Source organism: Lucilia sericata, unplaced genomic scaffold, assembly GCF_015586225.1.
Source record: "Lucilia sericata isolate MDLA Ls3-8-SP2 unplaced genomic scaffold, ASM1558622v1 Contig000459F_arrow, whole genome shotgun sequence".
Taxonomy (NCBI): domain Eukaryota; kingdom Metazoa; phylum Arthropoda; class Insecta; order Diptera; family Calliphoridae; genus Lucilia; species Lucilia sericata.
In genome coordinates, this window is record NW_023994474.1 from 57,501 (window position 1) to 81,462 (window position 23,962).

At 31.9% G+C, this 23,962-nt stretch overlaps 1 protein-coding gene across 1 annotated transcript in view; it reads left to right on the forward strand.

The window, feature by feature from the left end:
* Positions 1 to 23,962, forward strand: part of LOC119605129 (glutamate receptor 1-like) — a 180,415-nt gene that overhangs the window by 37,055 nt on the left and 119,398 nt on the right. Inside the window, exons 2-3 of the mRNA XM_037958090.1 lie at positions 21,407 to 21,511; positions 21,683 to 21,940. Of these exons, the coding sequence (XP_037814018.1) occupies positions 21,407 to 21,511; positions 21,683 to 21,940 (363 nt within the window). The remainder of the gene's footprint in view (positions 1 to 21,406; positions 21,512 to 21,682; positions 21,941 to 23,962) is intronic.

Below are 23,962 nucleotides of genomic sequence, written 5' to 3' on the forward strand. Positions count from 1 at the left end.
AATGTGTAAAAAATGTTTATTTTACAAAAATTTTACAAATAAAAATCTTATGTCAATAGAATTTATTGAGAGTAAAAATTTTCTGGATGGGTCCATAATTGGACATAGTTTCCATACAAGGTCCCCTTCCGAAAATCACTTAAACGCGCATAACTCATTACTAAATTATGATATCCATATAAAGTTTGGAATAAGTATTGCCCATATGCACAGAAATTTTACTGTGAAAGTTTTTTCCGATCGGTCCATAATTGGCCATAGCTCCCATACAAGGTCCCCTCCCGAAAATCACTTAAACGCACATAACTCATTATTAAATTAAGATATCCATATAAAATTTGGTACAAGTATTGCTCTTGTATACGTAAATGTTACTGTGAAATTGTTTTCCGATCGGTCCATAATTGGTCATAGCTCTCATACAAGGTCCCTACCCGAAAATCACTTAAACGCACATAACTCATTACTAAATTAAGATATCCATATAAAATTTGGTACAAGTATTGCTTACATATACAGAAATATTACTATGAAAGTTTTTCGGATCGGTCCATAATTGGTCATAGCTCCCATACAAGGTCCCCTCCCGAAAATCACTTAAACGCGCATAACTCATTACTAAATTAAAATATCCATATAAAGTTTGACACAAGTATTTCTCATATACACAGAAATAATACCGTGAAATTGTTTTCCTATCGGTCCATAATTGATCATAGCTCTCATGCAAGGTCCCTTTGAGAAAAACACTTAAAGGCACATAACTCATTACCAAATAGTGATACCCATAAAAAATTTGGCATACATACTATTTTTTTACACAGAAATGTTATTTCAAAATTTTTTCACGATCGGTTCATCTTTGATCATAGCTTTCATACAGAAAATCACTAAAACGCACAGTATTCATTACCAAATAATGATATAGATACAGGATTTTGAAATTTTGTCTTTATATACTAAATTGGTCATAGCTCCCATAGAAGGTCCTTTTACGAAAATCTCTTAAACGCACATTACTCATTACCAAATAAAGCTCTTGATACAAAATTTGGCACAAATATTAGTTTTGTATACAAAAATTCTATTTGAAGATTTTTTCACGATCGGTTCATAACATGGGTGTGGTCGGTTCCATTCAAAGTTCCCTTCAGAAAATTACACACATTACTTATTACTAAATTACGATATAGATACAAAATTTGACTGAAATATAGTTTTTATGTACAAAAATTTTGCTTACAGAATTTTTTACGATCGGTCTATAATTGGTCATATCTCCCATACTAGGCCCTGCCCTTAAAAGCACTTTAACCGTATTTAACTAGTTGCATTATCAATTTGTGTAGAACAAAATTGTATATATGTATTTTGAAGATCATTAAATCTTTCACACACATGCATACATTAATAAATATCGTTAAAGCATATCTTATGGCGCTATAAAAATATAAAAGAAAATGGTGTTTGTAATGTTCAATAAATCTTGGAATTGTAATAAATTTAAGCTGTTTAAATCTTGGGCTTTTTCTATTTAAGACATGAGAAAACTTATTTCTACAAATATTTTATCAATTAGAAAAAGAAATTAATATAAAAGTAGCTGGTGGAGGGTATTTATATAGCACTCTAACTTGTTTTATATTCACAAAAAATGAATATATAAGATTTTCTTTACAATCACATTGTGGCATATACAAAAAATTTTTTTTATAATCACTTTAGCGATATATTCCTCAATTTGTTTGCAATTAAAGGTTGTGACTATACGCGAAAAGCACTGTATTAGATATATATCTTACATATTATTGTTCAAGAATCATAATGTACATAGATTTAGTATTTCAAAAAGATGTAAAACAGAAAAATTGGTTGAAAAAATGTGAATGTTATTAAAAATTCCCCAGGCTATTAACGTATCTCAGAGCACTTGATTAGGAAATGTGGAAAAAAATGAATTTAGTTTGCAAAATATTTCAATAAAACTATGTTATTACTTAAAATATATCTATATTTACTTGAATATAAGTTTTTGTCCTTAAAAGATATCGTGAACCTGATCTCAGCTATGATCAGAAAAAATAATTTTTTACACGGAGTTTCAAAACTCCATTTTCACTTTTTTTAATTCTTTGTTAAACTAATTTTAAAATTTTTGAAATATCACCAGGGGATTTATGGTCAATAGATTAGGGAATGAAACAGTGAAAAAATTAGGTCAATACCTCTTATAGTTACGCTGTTCCTGCGATTTGAATTCTTCGAATTTCGCGAACAACTTATTTTTTTGTAATATTTTACAAAATATGTCCTAATTCTTAACTGATATATGTACATTTTAAACAAAATATTTACAGAATATTATTTCCCAGATAATATAAAATATGTCCCTGAAGTTATACATATATAAATCGGGAAATCCTAAGGCGTGAACATTGGGGTGAAAGGTTAAATTTTGCAAAATTTTGGAATTCTCATTGAAACATATCGAAATATTATTTATTTGTTGGCCTTATTTACTAAAATTACAGGGATTTAAATTATATGGTCCGATATATAAAATAACAACAAAAAATTAAAATTAACCCTTTAAAAGCGCTTGGGTCCAATATAACCCCAAAGTAAAATAATTAATTTCAATAATGCTCTATATATATTACAAAAAAATTATTTTATTTTTAAAAGGAGCAACTTTGAACACCTATATTTCAGGTTAAAGGAACTTTGCAATATTTTTATTTATTTTCTATAGTATATGGAATGTTTACTGTTAACTATAATAACAAGCAAGACATTTGGAAAACGTTTATTTTTATTTTTTTCGTTCTAAAAGTGACAAATGTCTCACTGTGCATAAATGAGAACAGGTTCACGATATCTTTTAAGGACACAAATTTATTTTCGAGTAAATTTAGATATACTTCATGTAATAAAATAGATTTATTAGAATATTTTGCAAAAAAAATTAAACTTTTTTCCACATTTCCTAATCAAGTGCTCTGAGACACGTTAATAGCCTGGGGAATTTTTAATAACTTTTAAATTTTTCAAACTATTTTTAACCAATTTGTTTTTCAAACTTTGAGCGACGAGCGGCACATTTTAACGTCTATTAATCGAGCTCAAATTTCGGCTATCTCAATATCTGGAAAGGGGAATAATTTTGTTGGGTTAAGTAGAACAAGATTCCGACATATTTTTCTCCCCATTAAGATCCGGTCAGAGCGAAAAAAACAAGAAATGAGAAATAGTTGTACTCTCATCTTCACAACAAGGCATGCTTGGAAAACTGAAATTTAGAAATAATATTAATCTAAAACCTACATAGGCAGAGAGTAAAAAATAAGTTCTCTTACTGGTTTTTATCGTTTTTTATACATGTGTAAACATACATGCGTGTGAAATTAAGAGTGCAAGAAAGCTCTTAACAAAGCTCTTTGCCGATCAGGGATCTAAAACATACAAGCTAAGAGAATGAGAGCTTGGAAGTTTGTTGATGGAGTTACACATAGAGAAATCTGTGTAAAGATAATATGAGAATGTTTGATATTTAATATTTATTTTAAAATATCTCAAAGAAAAATTATCATTAAATACGTAAGAAAATATATTTATTTGAATAATTTTTTTTTGAGTAATTGTAAAAAATAATGGGAATTTTAATAAAGATGAATCAACGATATAAACTCATAAACAAATGTAATACCCGCTAATATTAATATTAATTATTAATATTAATTCTTGACATACAAGCCTATTTACAACATTATCCTGTAAATATTTTCAATTAATTGACATTTATAGCACTGTATATGTGCGCGAAAGTTCTTGGAGGATATTTTTATACACCTAACGATCCATTATTTGTTTAATTTTTTAAAATCTTCCATTATTTCTTTTCATTTATTTACATGGAGTATATACTAAGATTAATTTTGTATCTAAAATTGCAAATAAATGCATTTCCGAGAGCAATGTTCAAAAATAATAGGTCGTGTTTAAATTTTTTCCAATCCTATTCATAAAAAAATCCAGAAATTTTAATGATTTTTTATTATTTATAATACAGTACACTGTAAAGTAGTGAAGTCACTACACCAAAAACACTAAAAAATTTTACAAACTTTTCTTTCAGTGCATGAAATGCAAAAACACAAAGTGAAGTAGTGTTAGTGTGGAAAGATTATTTTACGCTCTGCCGATGTGTGATCTAAAACAAATCTAACATTTTTTAAGTTTAAAAGTAGCACATATTTTTTGGGCATATTTGCACATATTTATTTTAAATATTGAAATAGAAATATGACCTTTTTAACTAAGTTTTTAATAAAATATATACCTGTTAAGGGCAAAGATTTCATATAATTACATGTATATATTGGTAAATTATTGCAATTTGCTACTGAAGTTGTGAGAAAAAGCATTTAAAAAAGTTTATAATTCTAAAAACTACATAATATGTAGTGTAGATGCTAAAAAAATACATTAATAATTAGAATTATCCATCCCTGCATTAATATATTTTCCATCATTTTCATTGTATAAGCAAGAAAGGAGCGACAACACAACCTCCTTCAATGACAGCACATATGAGACTGAATTGTATTTCTATGCGTGTGAGTAGTCTGTGTAAATTTAGTAACGGCCAAAATACACAGTTTAAAGAAGTTGCCGATCGTGGTTATAGACCGATCCGAAACATTTATTTCAGAGTGATATATGTATAAACAAAACATATTTATGTTGAATATTATTCCGATATCTTTATTTCTAATTAATTATGAGCATTTAAGTGATTTTCGGAAGTGGACCTAATATGGGAGCTGTGACCAATTATGAACTGATCCGGAAAAAATTTCGCAGGATTTTTAATACCTACTTTAACCACATTCATGATGAATTTTATACCGATATCTTCATTCAGTTATGAAATATTTGCATTTACGTGGTTATCAGAAATGTGCCTTATATGGGAGCTATGCCCGATTATGGACCGGTTCAAAAAATATTTTGCAGAGTGATATATGTATACACAAAACATATTTATGTCGAATATTATTCCAATATGTTTATTTCATAATAAGTTATGTGCATTTAAGTGCTTTTCGAAAGTGGACCTTATATGGGAGCTATGACTAATTATGGACCTATACAGATCTACTTTAGTAATGTGATTTCTGTTCTATAATGTATATATGCGCAAAATTTCGTTGTAATAGCGATATTTTTGACGAAGTTATTAACGATAAATCTATTTCCGAAAATATGTGCCTTTGGATAGGGGCTATGGAAAATTTCCCTGGGCAAAAAAAAAACAAGTAAGAGTATTATATTCGGCTGTGCCGAATCTCATATACCCACCATCAAACCGTATACCGTAAAAGGAATGCTCCCCTAAAAACATCAGCGTGATATTTGGAATATGGCTTAAGTCAATTATGGCCCGAGCTCTTTTGAACTAACAAAATATTAATTAAAAAAAAAAAAATATTTTATTTCAATTCTTAAACCGTGAGCGTCAATTATGAACCGATACTCATAAAATTTTGTACATTCAGGGCTATACTCGTATTTTAAATAAGGAACACTCGTAGTTTATTAGCCAAAACTCTTTCCTGAAGGGAACCTTTTGTGTATTACCGAAACATTCCGCATGAAATTCGGAGCGAATTTCATAACCGTATTTCATAACTCATATTTTTAAGCCAGTAATGATCGTTTAAATAATTTTCTGAAGGGGACCTAATATGGGTGGTAGAGTAAATTATATACCGATCCTTCCTAAATTTGGTGGAGAGATTAAACTTATGTGCGTCAATTTTCGTTACATTCATATTTTTAAGCCAGTAATGAGCATTGTAGTTATTTGCAAAGGGGGACCTTATATGGGGGAAGGGTCATTTATGAGCCGATCCAAAAAAATTGGTACAGAGGTTTTGGCTCGTAAGAAACTTACGTGTGTAGCATTTCATCGTTTTACTCGTATTTTAAAGACAGTAGTAAGCGTTTAAGCTATTTCCTGAAGTGGATCGAATAGGGGGAGTAGGGCCAATTATGGACCTATCCACATAAAAGTTATTAAAAAGATTTTGGCTCGCGAGGAACTTTATTGTGGAAAATTTTTTTTAGCTATATTCGTATTTTTTAGCCAGTAATGAGCGTTAAAGTCATTTTCAGAAGGGGACCTTATATGGGGGATAGGGTCATTTATGGGCCGATCTTAAAAATAATTCGTAGAGCGATTTTGGTTCGTAAGAAACTTACTTATACCAAATTTCATCGCTATACTCGCATTTTTGGACCAGTAATAAGTGTTAAAGTAATTTTCTAAAGGGGACCTTATATGGGGTGTAAGGTCAATTATGGACCGATCCTCAAAAAATTTGGTAGAAAGATTTTGGCTCACATGAAACTTATTTATGTCGAATTTCATCGCTATACTTGCATTTTGGGACCAGTAATGAGTGTTAAAGTCATTTTCAGGAGGGGACCTTATATGGGGGGTAGGGTCATTTATGGGCCGATCCTAAAAAAATTGGTTAAAAGGTTTTGGTTCGTAAGAAACTTACTTATACTGAATTTCATCGCTATATTCGAATTTTTAGGCTAGTAATGAGTGTTAAAGTCATTTTCTAAAGGGGACCTTATATGGGGGGTAGGGTCATTTATGGGCCGATCCTAAAAAAAATTGGTAGAAAGATTTTGGCTCATATGAAACTTATTTATGTCGAATTTCATCGCTATACTTGTACTTCTAAAGCAGTTATGCCCGTTAAAGCTGTTTTTTGGAGGTCCACTTGTATGGGGGCTATCCGAAAAAGTGGACCAATATTGCCTATTTTCAATACCAAAGAAACCTTAACAATAGAGAATATTTATGCAAAATTTCAACTGTCTAGCTCCTCGCGTGTGGTCCCTATCGTGATTTCAACAGACAGACGGACAGACGGACGGACATGGCTAGATCGTCTTAGAATTTAATAAGGACCCGGAATATATATACTTTTATGGGTCTATGACCAATATTTCGATGTGTTACAAACGGAATGACAAAATCAATATACCCCCCATCTTTTTTGATGGTGGGTATAATTAAATAACGTGTGTGATAAAATTCATCCAATTATCTTTGGTAGTTTATGAGAAATCTACTCAAGAATTAGGGAAAAAACGTATTTTTTTCGAGGTAGTCTGAAATTTTACTCATAACTTGCAAACAGATTGGCTGATTTTCAATACAAAACAGTTTAGGACAATAGTGAATATTTTCAGTGAATTTGGCTTATAATATACATATGCACAAAATTTCGTGTGGTAGCAATATTTTTGACGAAGTTATTAACGACAAATATATTTCTGAGAATATGTCCCTTTGTGTGGGTGCTATGGAAAATTTCCCTGGGCAAAAAAAAAAATAACGTGTGTGATAAAATTCATCCATTTATCTTTGGTACTTTATGAGAAAACTACTCAAGAATTTGGGAAAAAATGCAATTTTTTCGAGGTAGTCTGAAATTTTTACTCAATACAAAACTGCATAGGACAATTCAATTCAATTTTCAGTGAATTTGGCTGATTTCTTTTGCTTAGTTTTAACGTGAGAGTGTTTGAGGCCGACAGACGGACAGAGCTAAATATATACTTTGTTGGGTATAAGATGAATATTTCTTGGTGTTACACACGTAGTGCCAAACTTATATATACCCTCTATCACCACTGATGGTGGTGGAGGGTATAAAGGTTGCCCAAGCGTATGCGCACGCTTAGAGCACTCAGCACTAGCACTACGAAATACACAAACAATTTTGTCTTATTATACCCTACACCACTTTAGTGGGTAGGGTATATTGGGTTTGTACTGATTTTTGTAACGCTCAATAATATTGGTCCTATACCCACATTAAAGTATACCAATCTGCTTAGAATCATTTTCTGAGTGAAGATAATTCAATGAAATATTTAATGGCACCGGAGACGAAGCCTGTTGAAAATGGTTATCATCGGTCCATTATTTCACCTAGCCCCCATACAACTGAACCTGACGAATAGGGCTTTTAAGTTCATAATTATGTTGAATATACTCGTATCTCGACAAAAAACTGCAAAACCAAGCTCTATACTAGCCTTGATGACTCTCATTAATTTTATAATTATAGGGCTCATTTGACCATAGCCCCTATTCAAAGCCCCCTTCAAAATTTGACTTAAATGTCTACACTCTTATTCAACAATAAATGTCTTAAGTATATCTAAGGCAAGGTACAATTCAACTAAAATGCTTAATTATGAAAATTAAATCACTTTTTATTTTTGTAACAGGTGTTAGGTATTATATGGTCGGCCTCGCCCGACAATAATTTATAGATAATTTATAATTATACAAGCAAGAGCAAAGCATCAACACTTTCGTATTCTTTGCTGGTAAACATTGACGACAGCGATCATCAACGTTGATTTTGTTTTTGTTTATCGTAAACAAGTTTGTTTTAAATGCACTTGGAAAAAGGTGTAGGGTATTATATGGTCGGCTCGGGATTTTGAAAATTGCAATACCGGGATCCCGGGATTTCGGGATTACACAAATTTAATTATTTTATACATGAAAATCTTAAATCTTCATGTTTGTGAAGAAAATTATTTAATTTTGTGGAGATTAATCGACAGAAGATAATTTTAAATTAAAGCAATCCAATTAATTCCAATTCTTAAATAAAAACTTTTAGAAAATCATAATTTCAGAAATTTGGTAACTACATACATACTTCCTAAATAAAAACAAGTAGGAAAGTATAGTCGGATATGTCCGACTATATGATACCCTACACCATTTATATATTTTAAAAATTATTTATTTTTCATAAAAAATTTGTTGAATTTTACCTTAACTCCGATGTATTTAAGCAATTTATTGATAAAAAACTAAATTTCTAAAAGAGGCTTTATGTGGGAGCTAGGGTCAAATATGGGCCGATACTCAAAAAATTGGGAAGAGGGATGTAATAATTTTATATAAAGCTTAGTTATGCTGAATGTCATCGCGATACTAATGGTTATAAGTAAATTTTTGGACTTTGAAGGGTTCGTATGGGGGCTAGGGTCAAACAACGGCAGACTCAGAAAGTGATTCTGAGTCGATCGGTATACTTTAAGGTGGGTGTAGGACCAATATTAGTATGCGTTACAAACGCCAGCACAACCGAATAATACCCTCCCAACTGTAGTGGTGTAGGGTATAATAAAAATACAATGTTCAATCCTTCGAATATCAATTTAGATCTTAAATGAACCTTTTCTTTGGAAAATGTCATCAACATTCAGAACAATTTAATTTACCTTTACCGTTATTACTCAGATTTGTAGAAAGCTTGAAATGCAAAACCTTCTAGATACCATTTAAAAAATAAATTTTATATTTGACGGTGCCGAAATAAAATAAATATTCCGGTATGTGATGGAATTCGAACGATTCGAAATCAATCGATTTGAAAAGGTATGATGAATTTCGATCGAGGAATGGTTTATTATTTTCTTGCAAAATAATACGCAGACAACAAAATACTTTCCATTTAAGAGAATCAATTTAAAACAAGTAAGAAATTATAGTTGGGCGAGGCCGACTATATAATACCCTACACCTTTGACAAAAATATAATGTGATTTAGTTGCCATAATAAAGCATTTAAGTTGAATTGTACCTTGCATTAGATTTACATACTTAAGCCGTTTATTGTTGAATAAAATTGTGGACATTTAAGTGAAATTTTGATGGGGGCTTTTCATAGGGGCTAGGGTCATATGAGAACCTATTATTATGGAATTCGTGGGGGTCATCAAGTCTTGTATACAACTTGGTTATTGCAGCTTTTTGTCGAGATATGAGTATATTAAACATAATTATGAACTTAAAAGCCCTATTCGGCGGGTTCAGTTGTATGGGGGCTAGGTGAAATAATGGACCGATGTAAACCATTTTCAACAGACTTCATCTACGGTACCAAAATATCAAATTTCATTGAATTATCTCCAAAATTGCGACCTGCAGTTTGATTACAACTTTTAAAAGCCCTATTCGGGGGTTCAGTTGTATGGGGGCTAGGTGAAATAATGGACCGATGGTAACCATTTTCAATAGGCTTCGTCTACGGTACCATAAAAGATCATGTGCAAAATTTCATTGAATTATCTCCAAAATTGTGACCTGTAGTTTGATTACAACTTTTAAAAGCCCTATTCGGGGGTTTCAGTTGTATGGGGGCTAGGTGAAATAATGGACCGATGGTAACCATTTTCAATAGGCTTCGTCTACGGTACCATAAAAGATCATGTGCCAAATTTCATTGAATTGTCTCCAAAATTGCGACCTGTAGTTTGATTACAAGTTTTAAAAGCCCTATTCGGGGGTTCAGTTGTATGGGGGCTAGGTGAAATAATGGACCGATGTTAACCATTTTCAATAGGCTTCGTCTACGATACCATAAAAGATCATGTGCCAAATTTTATTGAATTATCTCCAAAATTGCGACCTGTAGTTTGATTACAAATTTTAAAAGCCCTATTCGAGGGGTTCAGTTGTATGGGGGCTAGGTGAAATAATGGACCGATGTTAACCATTTTCAATAGGCTTCGTTTACGATACCATAAAAGATCATGTGCCAAATTTCATTGAATTATCTCCAAAAATTGCGACCTGTAGTTTGATTACAAGGATTACAAGCCCTTTTGGGGGGTTCAGTTGTATGGGGGCTAGGTGAAATAATGGACCGATCTTAACCATTTTCAATAGGCTTCGTCCCTGGCACAATAGAAGATCATGTACCAAATTTCATTGAATTATCTTCAAAATTGCGACCTGTAGTTTGATTACAAGGTTTACATGGACGGACGGACAGACGGACAGACGGACGGACATAGCTAAATCGACTCAGAAAATGATTCTGAGCCGATTGGTATACTTTAAGGTGGGTATAGGACCAATATTATTGTGCGTTACAAACATCAGCACAAACCCAATATACCCTCCCCACTAAAGTGGTGTAGGGTATAAAAATATGATAATTTGTATGAAAAGCCACAGAAATTGAATTTTACACAATTTTTGGATTATTTTTGTAGATTCAAATCGATTCTATTTTAAAAGTGAATTTCATCAAATAGCTGCTTGTAACGTATTGATATTAATATTGGCATCAAATTGTTTTTCAGAGGAGGTCCTTTTAGGATTTCTTGTGTTAATTTTCTTCCAAATTTAAGTCTACTATAGACAAAGAATGTGTATGCTTTTTGGGTCTACGACGAAATGAAAAAATAAATTTGTAAGTATTATATATGGTATCATACCACTATAAAAAAAAGGTTCAAAATGTACAAGATTAGCTGTGCTTAATTTTGTTCTGCATAAGTCAAAAATAAAGTAAGATCGTATTTTTTAAGCGAATTGAATGAAATTATGGCTCAAAACAGAATTAAAAAAAACTTTTAGTAACAAATCTCGGGATTCATTTTGAAAAATCCCGGGATTCGGGATATCCTAATCCCGAAAAAATCCCGGGATTTATTTAGCAAATCCCGGGATTCGGTATTTTCTAATCCCGAAAAATCCCAGGATTTCGGGATTGGCATCCCTAGTTATTATACCCTACGCCATTTTAGTGGGACCCATACAATTAAACCACTGAATAGGGCTTGTAAACTTTGTAATCAAACTACAGGTCGCAATTTTGAAGATAATTCAATGAAATTTGGGACATGATCTTCTATGGTACTGGAGACGAAGCCTATTGAAAATGGTTAACATCGGTCCATTATTTCACCTAGCCCCTATACAACTGAACCCGACGAATAGGGCTTTCAAGTTCATAATTATACCCTACACCACTTTAGTGGGAAGGGTATAATGGGTTTGTGCTGATGTTTGTAACGCACAATAATATTGGTCCTATACCTTAAAGTATACCAATCGGCTTAGAATCATTTCCTGAGTCGATTTAGTTATGTCCGATCCATCTGTTCGCCCATGTAGACCTTGTAATCAAACTACAGGTTGCAATTTTTAAGATGATTCAATGAATGGTACATGATCTTCTATTGTCCCAGGGACGAAGCCTATTGAAAATGGTTAAGATCGGTCCATTATTTCACCTATCTCCCATACAACTGAACCCCTGAATAGGGCTTGTAAACCTTGTAATCAAACTACACGTTGCAATTTTGATGATAATTCAATGAAATTTGGCATATGATCTTCTATGGTATCGGAGACGAAGCCTATTGAAAATGGTTAACATCGGTCCATTATTTCACCTAGCCCCCATACAACTGAACCCCTGAATAGGGCTTGTAAGCCTTGTAATCAAACTACAGGACGAAATTTTGATTATATTTCAATGAAATTTGGCACATGATCTTCTATGGTATCGGAGACGAAGCCTATTGAAAATGGTTAACATCGGTCCATTATTTTACCTAGCTCCCATACAACTGAACCCCTGAATAGGGCTTGTAAACCTTGTAATCAAACTACAGGACGCAATTTTGATTATTATTCAATGAAATTTGGCACATGATCTTGTATGGTACGGGAGACGAAGCCCATTGAAAATGGTTAACATCGGTCCATTATTTTACCTAGCTCCCATACAACTGAACCCCTGAATAGGGCTTGTAAACCTTGTAATCAAACTACAGGACGCAATTTTGATTATATTTCAATGAAATTTGGCACATGATCTTCTATGGTATCGGAGACGAAGCCTATTGAAAATGGTTAACATCGGTCCATGATTTCACCTAGCCCTCATACAACTGAACCCGATGAATAGGTCTTTCAAGTTCATAATTATGTAACATGTAATCGTATCTCGACAAAAAGCTGCAAAACCAAGTTCTAGCCATTATGACTCTCATGAATTTTATAATTATAGGGTCTCATTTGACCATAGCCCCTATACAAAGCCCCCTTCAAAATTTGACTTAAATATCCACAATTTTATACAACAATAAATGGCAGATATACTTCTGAGGCAAGGTACAATTCAACTACAATGCTTTATTATGAAAATTGTATCACATCTTATTTTTGTAACAGGTGTAGGGTATTATATGGTCGGCCTCGCCCGACTATAATTTCCTACTTGTTATGTTTATTCAAAATTTGACTTTAATGTCCACAATTTTATTCAATAATAAATGGCTTAAGTATATCTGAGACAAGGTAAAATTCAACTAAATGCTTTATTATGAAAAGTAAATCGCACTTTATTTTTGCAACAGGTGTAGGGTATTATATGGTCGGCCTCGCCCGACTATAATTTCTTACTTGTTTTTTTGTATTCTTTACAAAATAGATTTGCAAAATAAATGGGAAAATTATTTTATTTTTACAAAAATGCAAATCGAAGGTTTTACCGTGTACGTACATAAATATATGAAATATTTTTTCTTTTTCCTTGTATGAGTGTATTGGTTTTGCAACAAAAAATCTCTCTATATATATATATATATATATATATATATATATATATATATACGATTATAACTGGCCATTATAAAAGAACGGATGTCTTACTACCTCGGATCCCAATGACAACTTCGGAAATGCCGTTAGAATTTAAACGGTTGTAATTTCCTATACGTTTGGCTTTCGCGATGACAATAAACAAATCACAGGGTCAATCCCTGCAAGTGTGTGGAATAAATCTCGAAAATCCATGCTTCTCACATGGTCAGCTTTATGTTACATGCTTGCGAGTTGGGAAACCTTCAGATTAGTATATCTACGTGCCTGAGGGGAAAACGAAAAATATTGTATATCCCAATATCAAACTTTCTTTGTCTTACTACTTTATTGTTTTGGATAGTGACAAACAAATATTAATAAAATTTTCCTAAACAAAAAATTTATTTCAATATATTTAGAATATTTTTTTTATATCGACAGGAGTAGCAAAGCACGACGGATTTTAGCTAGTAGTATATAAAAACAAGTTAGAGTGCTATATTCGGCTGAACCGAATCTTAAATACACTCGATCGTGAAAAAATCTTAAAATATAATTTTTGTATACAAAACTAATATTTGTGCAAAATTTTGCATCAATAGCTTTATTTGGTAATGAGTAATGAGCGTTTAAGAGATTTTCGTAAGAGGACCTTGTATGGGAGCTATGACCAATTATGTAACATTAATGTATATATAGACAAAATTTTGGCTAAATTATTTGGTAATGAATATTATGCATTAAGTGGTTTTCTTGTATGGCAGCTATGAACAAATATGAACCGATCGTGAAAAAATTTTGAAATAATATTTCTGTGTGCAAAAATAGTATTTATGACAAAATTTTTATGGATATCACTATTTTGCAATGAGTTGTGTGCCTTGAAGTGTTTTTCTGAATAGGAGCTTGTATGGGAGCTATGACCAATTATGGACGGACTAGCAGCAGGGGGCGTGGCACCTCCCATATTAATTAAATACACAAATTCGTTTATCTTGGAAACTATTACAGTTAAAAGCTTCAAATTTTGCACGAAGAACTTTTGCATCGATGTAAATATTTTGGGTAATAAATTGGCGGACTACCAATGGGGGAGCGGCACCTCCCATATGAATTAAATACAACAACATATTTTATCTAAGAAACTAATAGAACTAGATTTCTAAAATTTTGCATTTCTAAACTTTCATATTCATCTGGACATTTTGGAAAAAAAGCGGACTTTTATCAGGTGGCTTGGAACCCCCATATCTATATACATATATACATATAAAAATCAATGTATGGTTGTTTATTTGTTTGTTTGTACCTTATAGGAGGCTAAACCACTTAAGCGATCTTCTTGAAATTTTAAGTGTATGCACCCCAATATCTGGAAGGAACTATAGGCTACTTTTTATTTTGAAATTGCAAGTGGGAGGGGTGCCACGCCCACATCTTCAAAAGTCGAATATCTTGGAACATGGTACAACCAGAGTCCTCAAATTTTTTATGGACATTTTTGACATCCATATGATTATTTGGTGGAAAAATTGAAGGACTAGCGATAGGAGCAATAGTGGGCGACGCGCCACGCCCACATTAAAAATTAGTGTTAGAAGTCGCATATCTCAGAAACTGCAAGAGTTGGAGTCCTCAAAATTTGTATGGGCAACTTTGATATCCGTAAGAAAATGTTTGGACAAAATGGGCGGAATGGCTATAGTGGGCGTGGCACCTTCCATATGAAGAAGATATTACATCAGTATATCTGAGAAAAACAGATAGAGTTCTCAAATTTTGCCGGAACCAATATATTGTCAAGATTATTAGGGGTGGACTAGCAGTAGGGGCGTGGCACCTCCCATATGAATTAAATACAAAAAACCGCTTATCTGGGAAACTATTACAGTTAGAATCTTCAAATTTTGCATGAAGAACTTTAACATCCATGTAAACATTTTGGGTAATAAATTGTTGGACTACCAATACCTTCCATATGAATAAAATATACAAAAATTCGTTTATTTGGGAAACTAATAGAGCTAGCTTCTTAAAATTTTGCACGAAGAACTTTAATATTCATATGAATATTTTGGGGAAAAAGGGCGAACTTTTATAAGGGGGATTGGAACGCCCCATATGAATTAAATAGACAAATTCGTATATCTGAGAAACTATTAGAGGTAAAATCCTTAAATTTTGCAAGAACAACTTTGACATCCATGTGAACATTTGAGTAATAATTTGGCGTTGTCGTTTGTCTAGGAAACTAATAGACCTAAAATCTTCAAATTTTAGGAATTCAACATTTATTTGAACATTGAGGAAAATGGGCGGACATTTATTAGGGGAATTTGAACTTCCCATATGAATTAAATAGAATTAAATGTCTGGGAAATTATTAGAGAAAAAATAATGGTAATAAAAAATTTTGGTAATAAATTGGCGGACTAGCAAATTGGAAACTTCCATATGAATTATATACAAAAATTTTACATGAAAAACTTTAACATTCATGTGAACATTTAGAGAGAAATGGGCGGACTTTCAACAGGACCTAGGCATCTCCCATATGAATTAAAAACTAAATTTCGTAACCTATTAAAAATTTGTTTCAAAGGTAACATTAAAATCTAAATTAACGTTTGGAAAAATTGGCGAACTTGCAATAATTCGCCTGTCATCCCCAATTTGTAAAAAATGTATATCTGGAAAACTATTATAGTTAGAATCTTCAAAATCGTAAAGTGTTTTTTTTTTTGTTTTATTTACATTGCTTTTAGTGTAGCAAAGCACACTGGGTATAGCTAGTATAAACAAGTAAGAGTGCTATATTCGGCTGAGTCGAATCTTAAATACCCTCCACCAGCTACTTTTATATTAATACTGTTTTAATTGATCAAATATTTGTATATATCTCATGTCTTAAATAGAAAAACCCCAAGATTTAAACAGCTTAAATCTGCTACAATTGCAGATTTATTGAACATTACAAACGCCATAATTTTTTATATTTTTAAAGCGCCATAAGATATGCTTTAGCGATATTTAATAATTTGTGTAAAAGATTTAAGGAAAGTCAAATTTTCGAGGCAGGACCTAGAATGGGGATATGACCAATTATGGACCGATCGTAAAAAATCTTTAAGTAACATTTCTGTATATAGAAGCTATATTTCAGTCAAATTTGTATCTATATCGTAATTTACTAATAAGTAATGTGTGTTTAAGAGATTTTCGGAAGGGAACCTTGTATAGGACCGATCGCACCCATATTATGAACCGATCGTGAAAAAATCTTAACTAATATTTGTGCAAAATTTTGTATCAATAGCTTTATTTGGTAATGAGTAATGTGGGTCTAAGAGATTTTCGTAAGAAGACCTTGTATGGGAGCTATGACCAATTAAGGACAATAATTGCACCAAATTTTATATGGATATCGTAATTAAGTAATAAGTTATGTGCGTTTAAGTGATTTTCGGGAGGGGACCTTGTATGGGAGCTATGACCAATTATGGACCGATCGGAAAAAAATTTCACGGTAATAATAGCAATACTTGTAGCAAATTTTATATGGATATCTGGATTTAGTAATGAGTTATGCGTGTTTAAGTGATTTTCGGGAGGGGATCTTGTATGGGAGCTATGTCCAATTATGGACCGATCCAGAAAAATTTTTTTTCTGTATGAATTCTATTGACATAGAATTTTAATTTGTAAAATTGTTTGAAGATATCAACATTCTGACGGAAATTATCCCACAATAATCTAATTTTCCGGAAATATGTACTTGTGTAAGGGAGGTATAAGAAATTATGGATTGATTCCGGATATTTTCAACAAGAATAAAGTTCTCGTGTAAAAACAAATGTATGATGATTTTCATGTTATTATATTGCATAGTTTTCGTGACAATTGCATCATAATGTGTAAAAAATGCTTATTTTTATACCCTCCACCACCATCAGTGGTCATAGAAGGTATATATAAGTTTGCCATTCCGTGTGTAACACCAAGAAATATTCATCTGAGACCCAACAAAGTATATATATTCTGGATCCTTAAGAAATTCTGAGTCGATTTAGCTGTGTCCGTCTGTCTGCCTCAAACACTCTCACGTTAAAACTAAGCAAAATAAATCAGCCAAATTCACTGAAAATATTCACTATTGTCCTAAGCAATGGTATTGAAAATCAGCCAAATCGGTTCACAACGTAAAAAGTTATGAGTAAAAATTTCAGACTACCTCGAAAAAATTATTTTTTTTTCCTAATTCTTAAGTAGTTTTCTCAGAAACTACTAAAGATAATGGAATGAATTTCGTCACATCTTATTTTCTTTACCCAGGGATCAAAAATGTTCAAACTCAAAACAATCGATTCAAAATTTCTCATAGCCCCCATACAAAAGTACATATTCTCGGAAATAGATTTATCGTAAATAACTTCGGCAAAAATATCGGTATCACCACGAAATTTTGCACATATGTATATAATAAGAACAGGAATCATATTATCAACGTAGATCTGTATAGGTTGATTATTGGTCACAGTTCCCATATATGGTCCACTTTCGAAAAATACTTAAATACAAATAACTAATTAAGAAATAAAGATATTGGAATAATATTCAACATAAATATGTTTTGTGTATACATATATCACGTTGCAAAATATTTTTCGGATTGATCCATAATTGGGCATAGCTCCCATATAAGGCCCATTTCCGATAACCACGTAATCGCACATATTATATAACTGAATGAAATTATCGGTATAAAATTCATCATGAATGTGTTTAAAGTAGATATAAAACACCCTGCGAAATTTTTTCTGGCTCGGCCCATAATTGGTTACTGCTCCCATGTAAGGTCAACTTCAGAAAATTACTTAAATGCACATAACTAATTTAGAAATAAAGATATTGAAATAATATTCAACATAAATATGTATTGTGTATACATATATCACTCTGCAAAATGTATTTTGGATCGGTCCATAATTGGGCATAGATCCCATATAAGGCCCATTTCCGATAACCACGTAAACGCACATATTTCATAACTGAATGAAGATATCGGTATAATATTAGTCATGAATGTGTTTATAGTAGATATGAAACACCCTGCGAAATGTTTTCCGGATCGGTCCATAATTAGTCACAGCTCCCAAATAAGGACCACTTCCGAAAATCGCTTAAATGCAAATATCCAATTAAGAAATAAAGATATTTTAAAACAAGTAAGAAATTATAGTCGGGCGACGCCGACCATATAATAGCCCACACCTGTTACAAAAATGAAATGTGATTTAGTTTTCATAATAGAGCATTTAGTTGAATTGTACCTTGCCTCAGATATACTGAAGCCGTTTATTGTTGAATAAAATTGTGGATATTTAAGTCAAATTTTGAAGGAGGTTTTGTATAGGGGCTATGGTCAAATGAGACCCTATAATTATAAAATTCATGAGAGTCATCGAGGCTAGTATAGAACTTGGTTTTGCAGCATTTTGTCGAGATACGAGTATATTGAACAAAATTATAAACTTAAGAGCCCTATTTGTCGGGTTTAGTTTTAAGGGGGCTAGGTGAAATAATGAACCAATGTTAATCATTTTCAATAGGCTTCGTCTCCGGTACCATAGAAGAATATGTGCCAAATTTCATTGAATTATTTTCAAGATTGAGACCTGAAGTTTGATTACAAGCTTTACAAGCCCTAATCGACTCAGAAAATGATTCTAAGCCAATTGGTATACTTTCAAGTGGTGTTGTGTATAAATAGGCTATAAAAATAAGTTTTTTACGGATCGGTCCATAATTGTTCATATCTATCATATAAGATCCACTTCAGATAATTGCACATTTCATTGATAAATAAAGATATCGGAATAAGGATATTTTGTGTATAAAAGAAATCTTTTTTTTTTTTTAATTAGGATCAATGCATAATTCGTCTTAGTTCTCATATAAGTCCCATTTCCACAAGCCACTTTTTCCAATGTATTTCATTCAATTATAAATATATACGGATAAAATCTTTTTATCGATAAATCATTCTGTGAAATTTTGTTCGGATAATTATATATAATTTATTTCTCTTCGTTTTTACGTGAGCGTGTTTTACACAGACAGACGGACGGTAAACCACCGAAGCGATCTTCTTGAAATTTTCACTGTATGTTCCTCTATATCTGGAAGGAACAATAGGCTACTTTATACTTAAAAATTGCAAGTGGGAGATGTGCCACACCCACTTTCTTAAAAGTCGAATATCTGGGAAAATGGTCCTTAAGAGTCCTCAACATTTGTATGGACAATTTTGACATGCATATGAATATTTTAAGGAAAATGGGAGGACTAGCATTATGGGGCGTGGCACCTCCCATATGAATTAATGTAGGTAATAAATTGGCGAATTAGCAACAGGGGCGTGGCACCTCTCATATGAATTAAATACAAAAAATTCTAATATATTTATGTGGGTTGTCATTGGAGCTAGAATCCTCAAATTTTCGTTTGTCTAGGAAAGCATTGTGGCTAGAATTTCTTTATGATCATTTAAAAAAAATTGCTGAACTAGCAATAACGGGCGTTGCACCTCCCATATAAATTAATATTTCCACTTCCGAAAATCACCTAAACGCACATATTTCATTAATTAATAAATCTATTGTAGTAAAATTCGACTTGAATTTTTTTGGCATATAAATCATTATACGAAATTTTTTCCTTATCGGTCGATAATTGGTCACAACTCCCATTTAAGGACCATTTCCGAAAATTACTCAAATTTTATCGAGACAAAATTCGACATAAATGTGTATTTTGTATATATAAATCATTCTACGGAATTTTTTTGGGATCGGTCCATAGGTTGTCTTAGCTCCCATATAAGGGAAATCACTTAATACCACTTAATTCGTAATTAAATGATTATATCCGGATAAAATTCAAAATGAGTATATTCTGTGTATAGATAAATCATGATATTGAAATGTTTTCAAAACTGGCCATTAATACACATTTTTTTTCGACCTAATTAAAATTAGTTTGACATATGCATAAATGTTAGTACCTTCAATATGGAAACAAAAATTTTAGCAAGTTATCAAAAATTAGATGGTTAAATTGGTTTTAATAAAAAGTAGCTTGCTGTTGGAGGGTATTTAAGATTCGGCATAGCCGAATATAGCATTTTAACTTGTTTGTTTATATGCTTTGGTATGGCTGTTATTACTCTTTGTTGTTTTTAATAATTGCAGTGGTACATGAACCATATCAATTGTGGTTGATCTGTATTACTGTTGCAATACTGTCTCTTTAAGGAAAGAGTGCCAGAAAGAAAGAAAAATAAAAAACCAGCAAGCAAAACTGTGTGTATGCATACATACATACATACATACATACATACATACATACATACATACATACATACATACATACATACATACATACATACATACATACATACATACATACATACATACATACATAACATACATACATACATACATACATACATACATACATACATACATACATACATACATACATACATACATACATACATACTACATACATACATACATACATACATACATACATACATACATACATACATACATACATACATACCTACATACATACATACATACAATACATACATCCTACATACATACATACATACATACATACATACATACATACATACATACATACATATGTATGTATAGACACATCACTCTTTCAGTGATTTAAAACAAAGAATAACAAATTATAAATATTAAATGTTGTTAAACCAAAGTGGACGAGTTATTTTCAGTCTCTATAGTAATTAAGTAATACAAAATGTTAGGGCCTTTCAAAAATTCGGTAAAATCATAAATTAATGTCTGTAACCGTTGTTTTTCATTTCATTTTTAGCGGGCTGATTTAGCTGTAGCATCCATGACGATAAATTACGCTCGAGAAAGCGTTATAGACTTCACGAAACCTTTTATGAACCTAGGAATCGGTATATTATTTAAGGTATGTTAACTCTTTAGGTTTGTGTGCTCCTAAACCAACAAGTAAGAAATATGTATATCTTGCAATGGTATTGATTGCGTTCAAAATAATACGTTGTTTTTGGCACTCAATTAAAACCATGATCTAGTCCGTGTAGTATTACTTCATGTCCTACCATTATTACCTCTGCAGGTACCTACCAGCCAGCCTACACGTCTATTCTCATTTATGAACCCGTTGGCTATGGAGATATGGTTATATGTTTTAGCTGCTTATATTTTAGTTTCATTTACATTATTTGTGATGGCTCGCTTTTCACCATACGAATGGAATAGCCCACACCCTTGCCTAAAAGATTCAGATATTGTAGAAAATCAATTTTCAGTATCGAACAGTTTTTGGTTCATAACCGGTACATTTTTACGCCAAGGTTCCGGACTGAATCCCAAGGTAAGTTAACATAAAATAATAATATTTGACGTTCGGTAGGACCGAATTTTGTATGTTTGTAAGACTAATATTTTACAAAAATGTTAAACATATTGATGATGGATATTTATTTTGTCAACAACGTTCTACGCAACAAATAGTTGAAAATACAGAATCTAAAAACTATTCTATAATGAAATTATCTACAAAATCTGAGTTCTTTTATATATATATATATAACACCAAAATACTTTTTGGGTTACATACATTGTTGCTAGAAGGCATTTTTAAAATTTCCATGCTGCAGCGCGCATTTCTTCCCTATACAAATTCCTACGTTTTTCCCTACGCCAAATTGTGTTGAAACAAGGATCACAAATACAATTTTAGATTTACATACTTTTCTAAGATAAAAAGTTTGAAACAAGTAAGAGTGTTATATTCGGCTATGCCGAATCTTATATACCCACCATCAAACCTCGTTTGACTAGAATGAAACTTACTTATGTCGAACTTCATCTATATACTCGTATTTTTTAGGCCAGTTATAAGCGTTAAAGTAATTTTCTGAAGGGGACCTTATATAGGGGGTAGGGTCAATTATGGGTCGATCCTAATATAATTTGGTAGACAGAATTTGGTTCGTATTAAATTTATTTGTGTCGAATTTCATCGCTACACTCGTATTTTTAAGCCATTAATGAGCTTTGCAGTCATTTTCTAAAGGGGACCTTATATGGGGGGTAGGGTCAATCATGGACCGATCCTCATAAAATTTTTTAGATAGATTTTGACTCGTATGAAACTTACTTATGTCGAATTTCATCTATATACTAGTATTTTTAAGCCAGTAATGAGCGTTAAAGTCATTTTCTGAAGGGGACCTTATATGGGGGGTAAGGTCAATTATGGACCGATCCTCATAAAATTTTGCATAATGATTTTGGATCATAAGAAACTTCCTTATGTCGAATTTTATCGCTATATTCGTATTTTTAAACAAGTTATGGCTGTTAAAGCTGCTTTTCGAGGGGCCACTTGTATGGGGGCTATCAGAAAATGTGGACCGATATTGCCCATTTTCAATACCAAACAAACCTTACCCGTTAGAAATATTTATGTGAAATTTCAACCCTCTAGCTCCTTCCATTGGGACTCTATCGTGCTTTCAACAGACAGACAGACGGACGGACAGACGGACAGACATGGCTAGATCGACTTAGAATGTAATGAGGACCCAGAATATATATACTTTTGTGGGTCTATGACCAATATTTCGATGTGTTACAAACGGAATGACAAAATCAATATACCCCCCATGTTTTTTGATGGCGGGTATAAAAATATAAACTTACAAAAACATGTCATTAATTTACATAAATCTATATATATATATATATATAGATTTATGTAAATTAATGACATGTTTTTGTAAGTATATATATATATATATATATATATATATATATATATATATATATATATATATATATATATATATATATATATATATATATATATATATATATATATATATATATATATATATATATATATATATATATGTATATATAAATGTATGTATATATAAAATGAATGTGTGTTTGTATGTATGTACCTCCGATATGAGTTTATATTAAAATTCGTTGATCGGGGAAACTATTGGAGATAGAATCTTAATCTTAATTTTTCACAAAGACCTTTAACATCCACGTGAATATTTATGAGAAAAATGGGTGGACTTTCATAAGCGGGTTTTGGTACCTCCTATACGGATCTATATGTATAAAAATGAATGTGTGTTTGTACGTTTATTTATTATACCCTCCACCACTATCAGTGGTTAAGAGGGTATATATAAGTTTGTCGTTCCGTGTGTAACACCAAGAAATAAAATTTCAGACTACCTCGAAAAAATTACGTTTTTTTCATAATTCATATGAAGTTTTCTCAGAAACTACCACAGATATTTCGATGAATTTTGTCACACATTATTTTTTCGGGGCAGTGATCAATAATGTTCAAAATCTTTAGAATCGATCC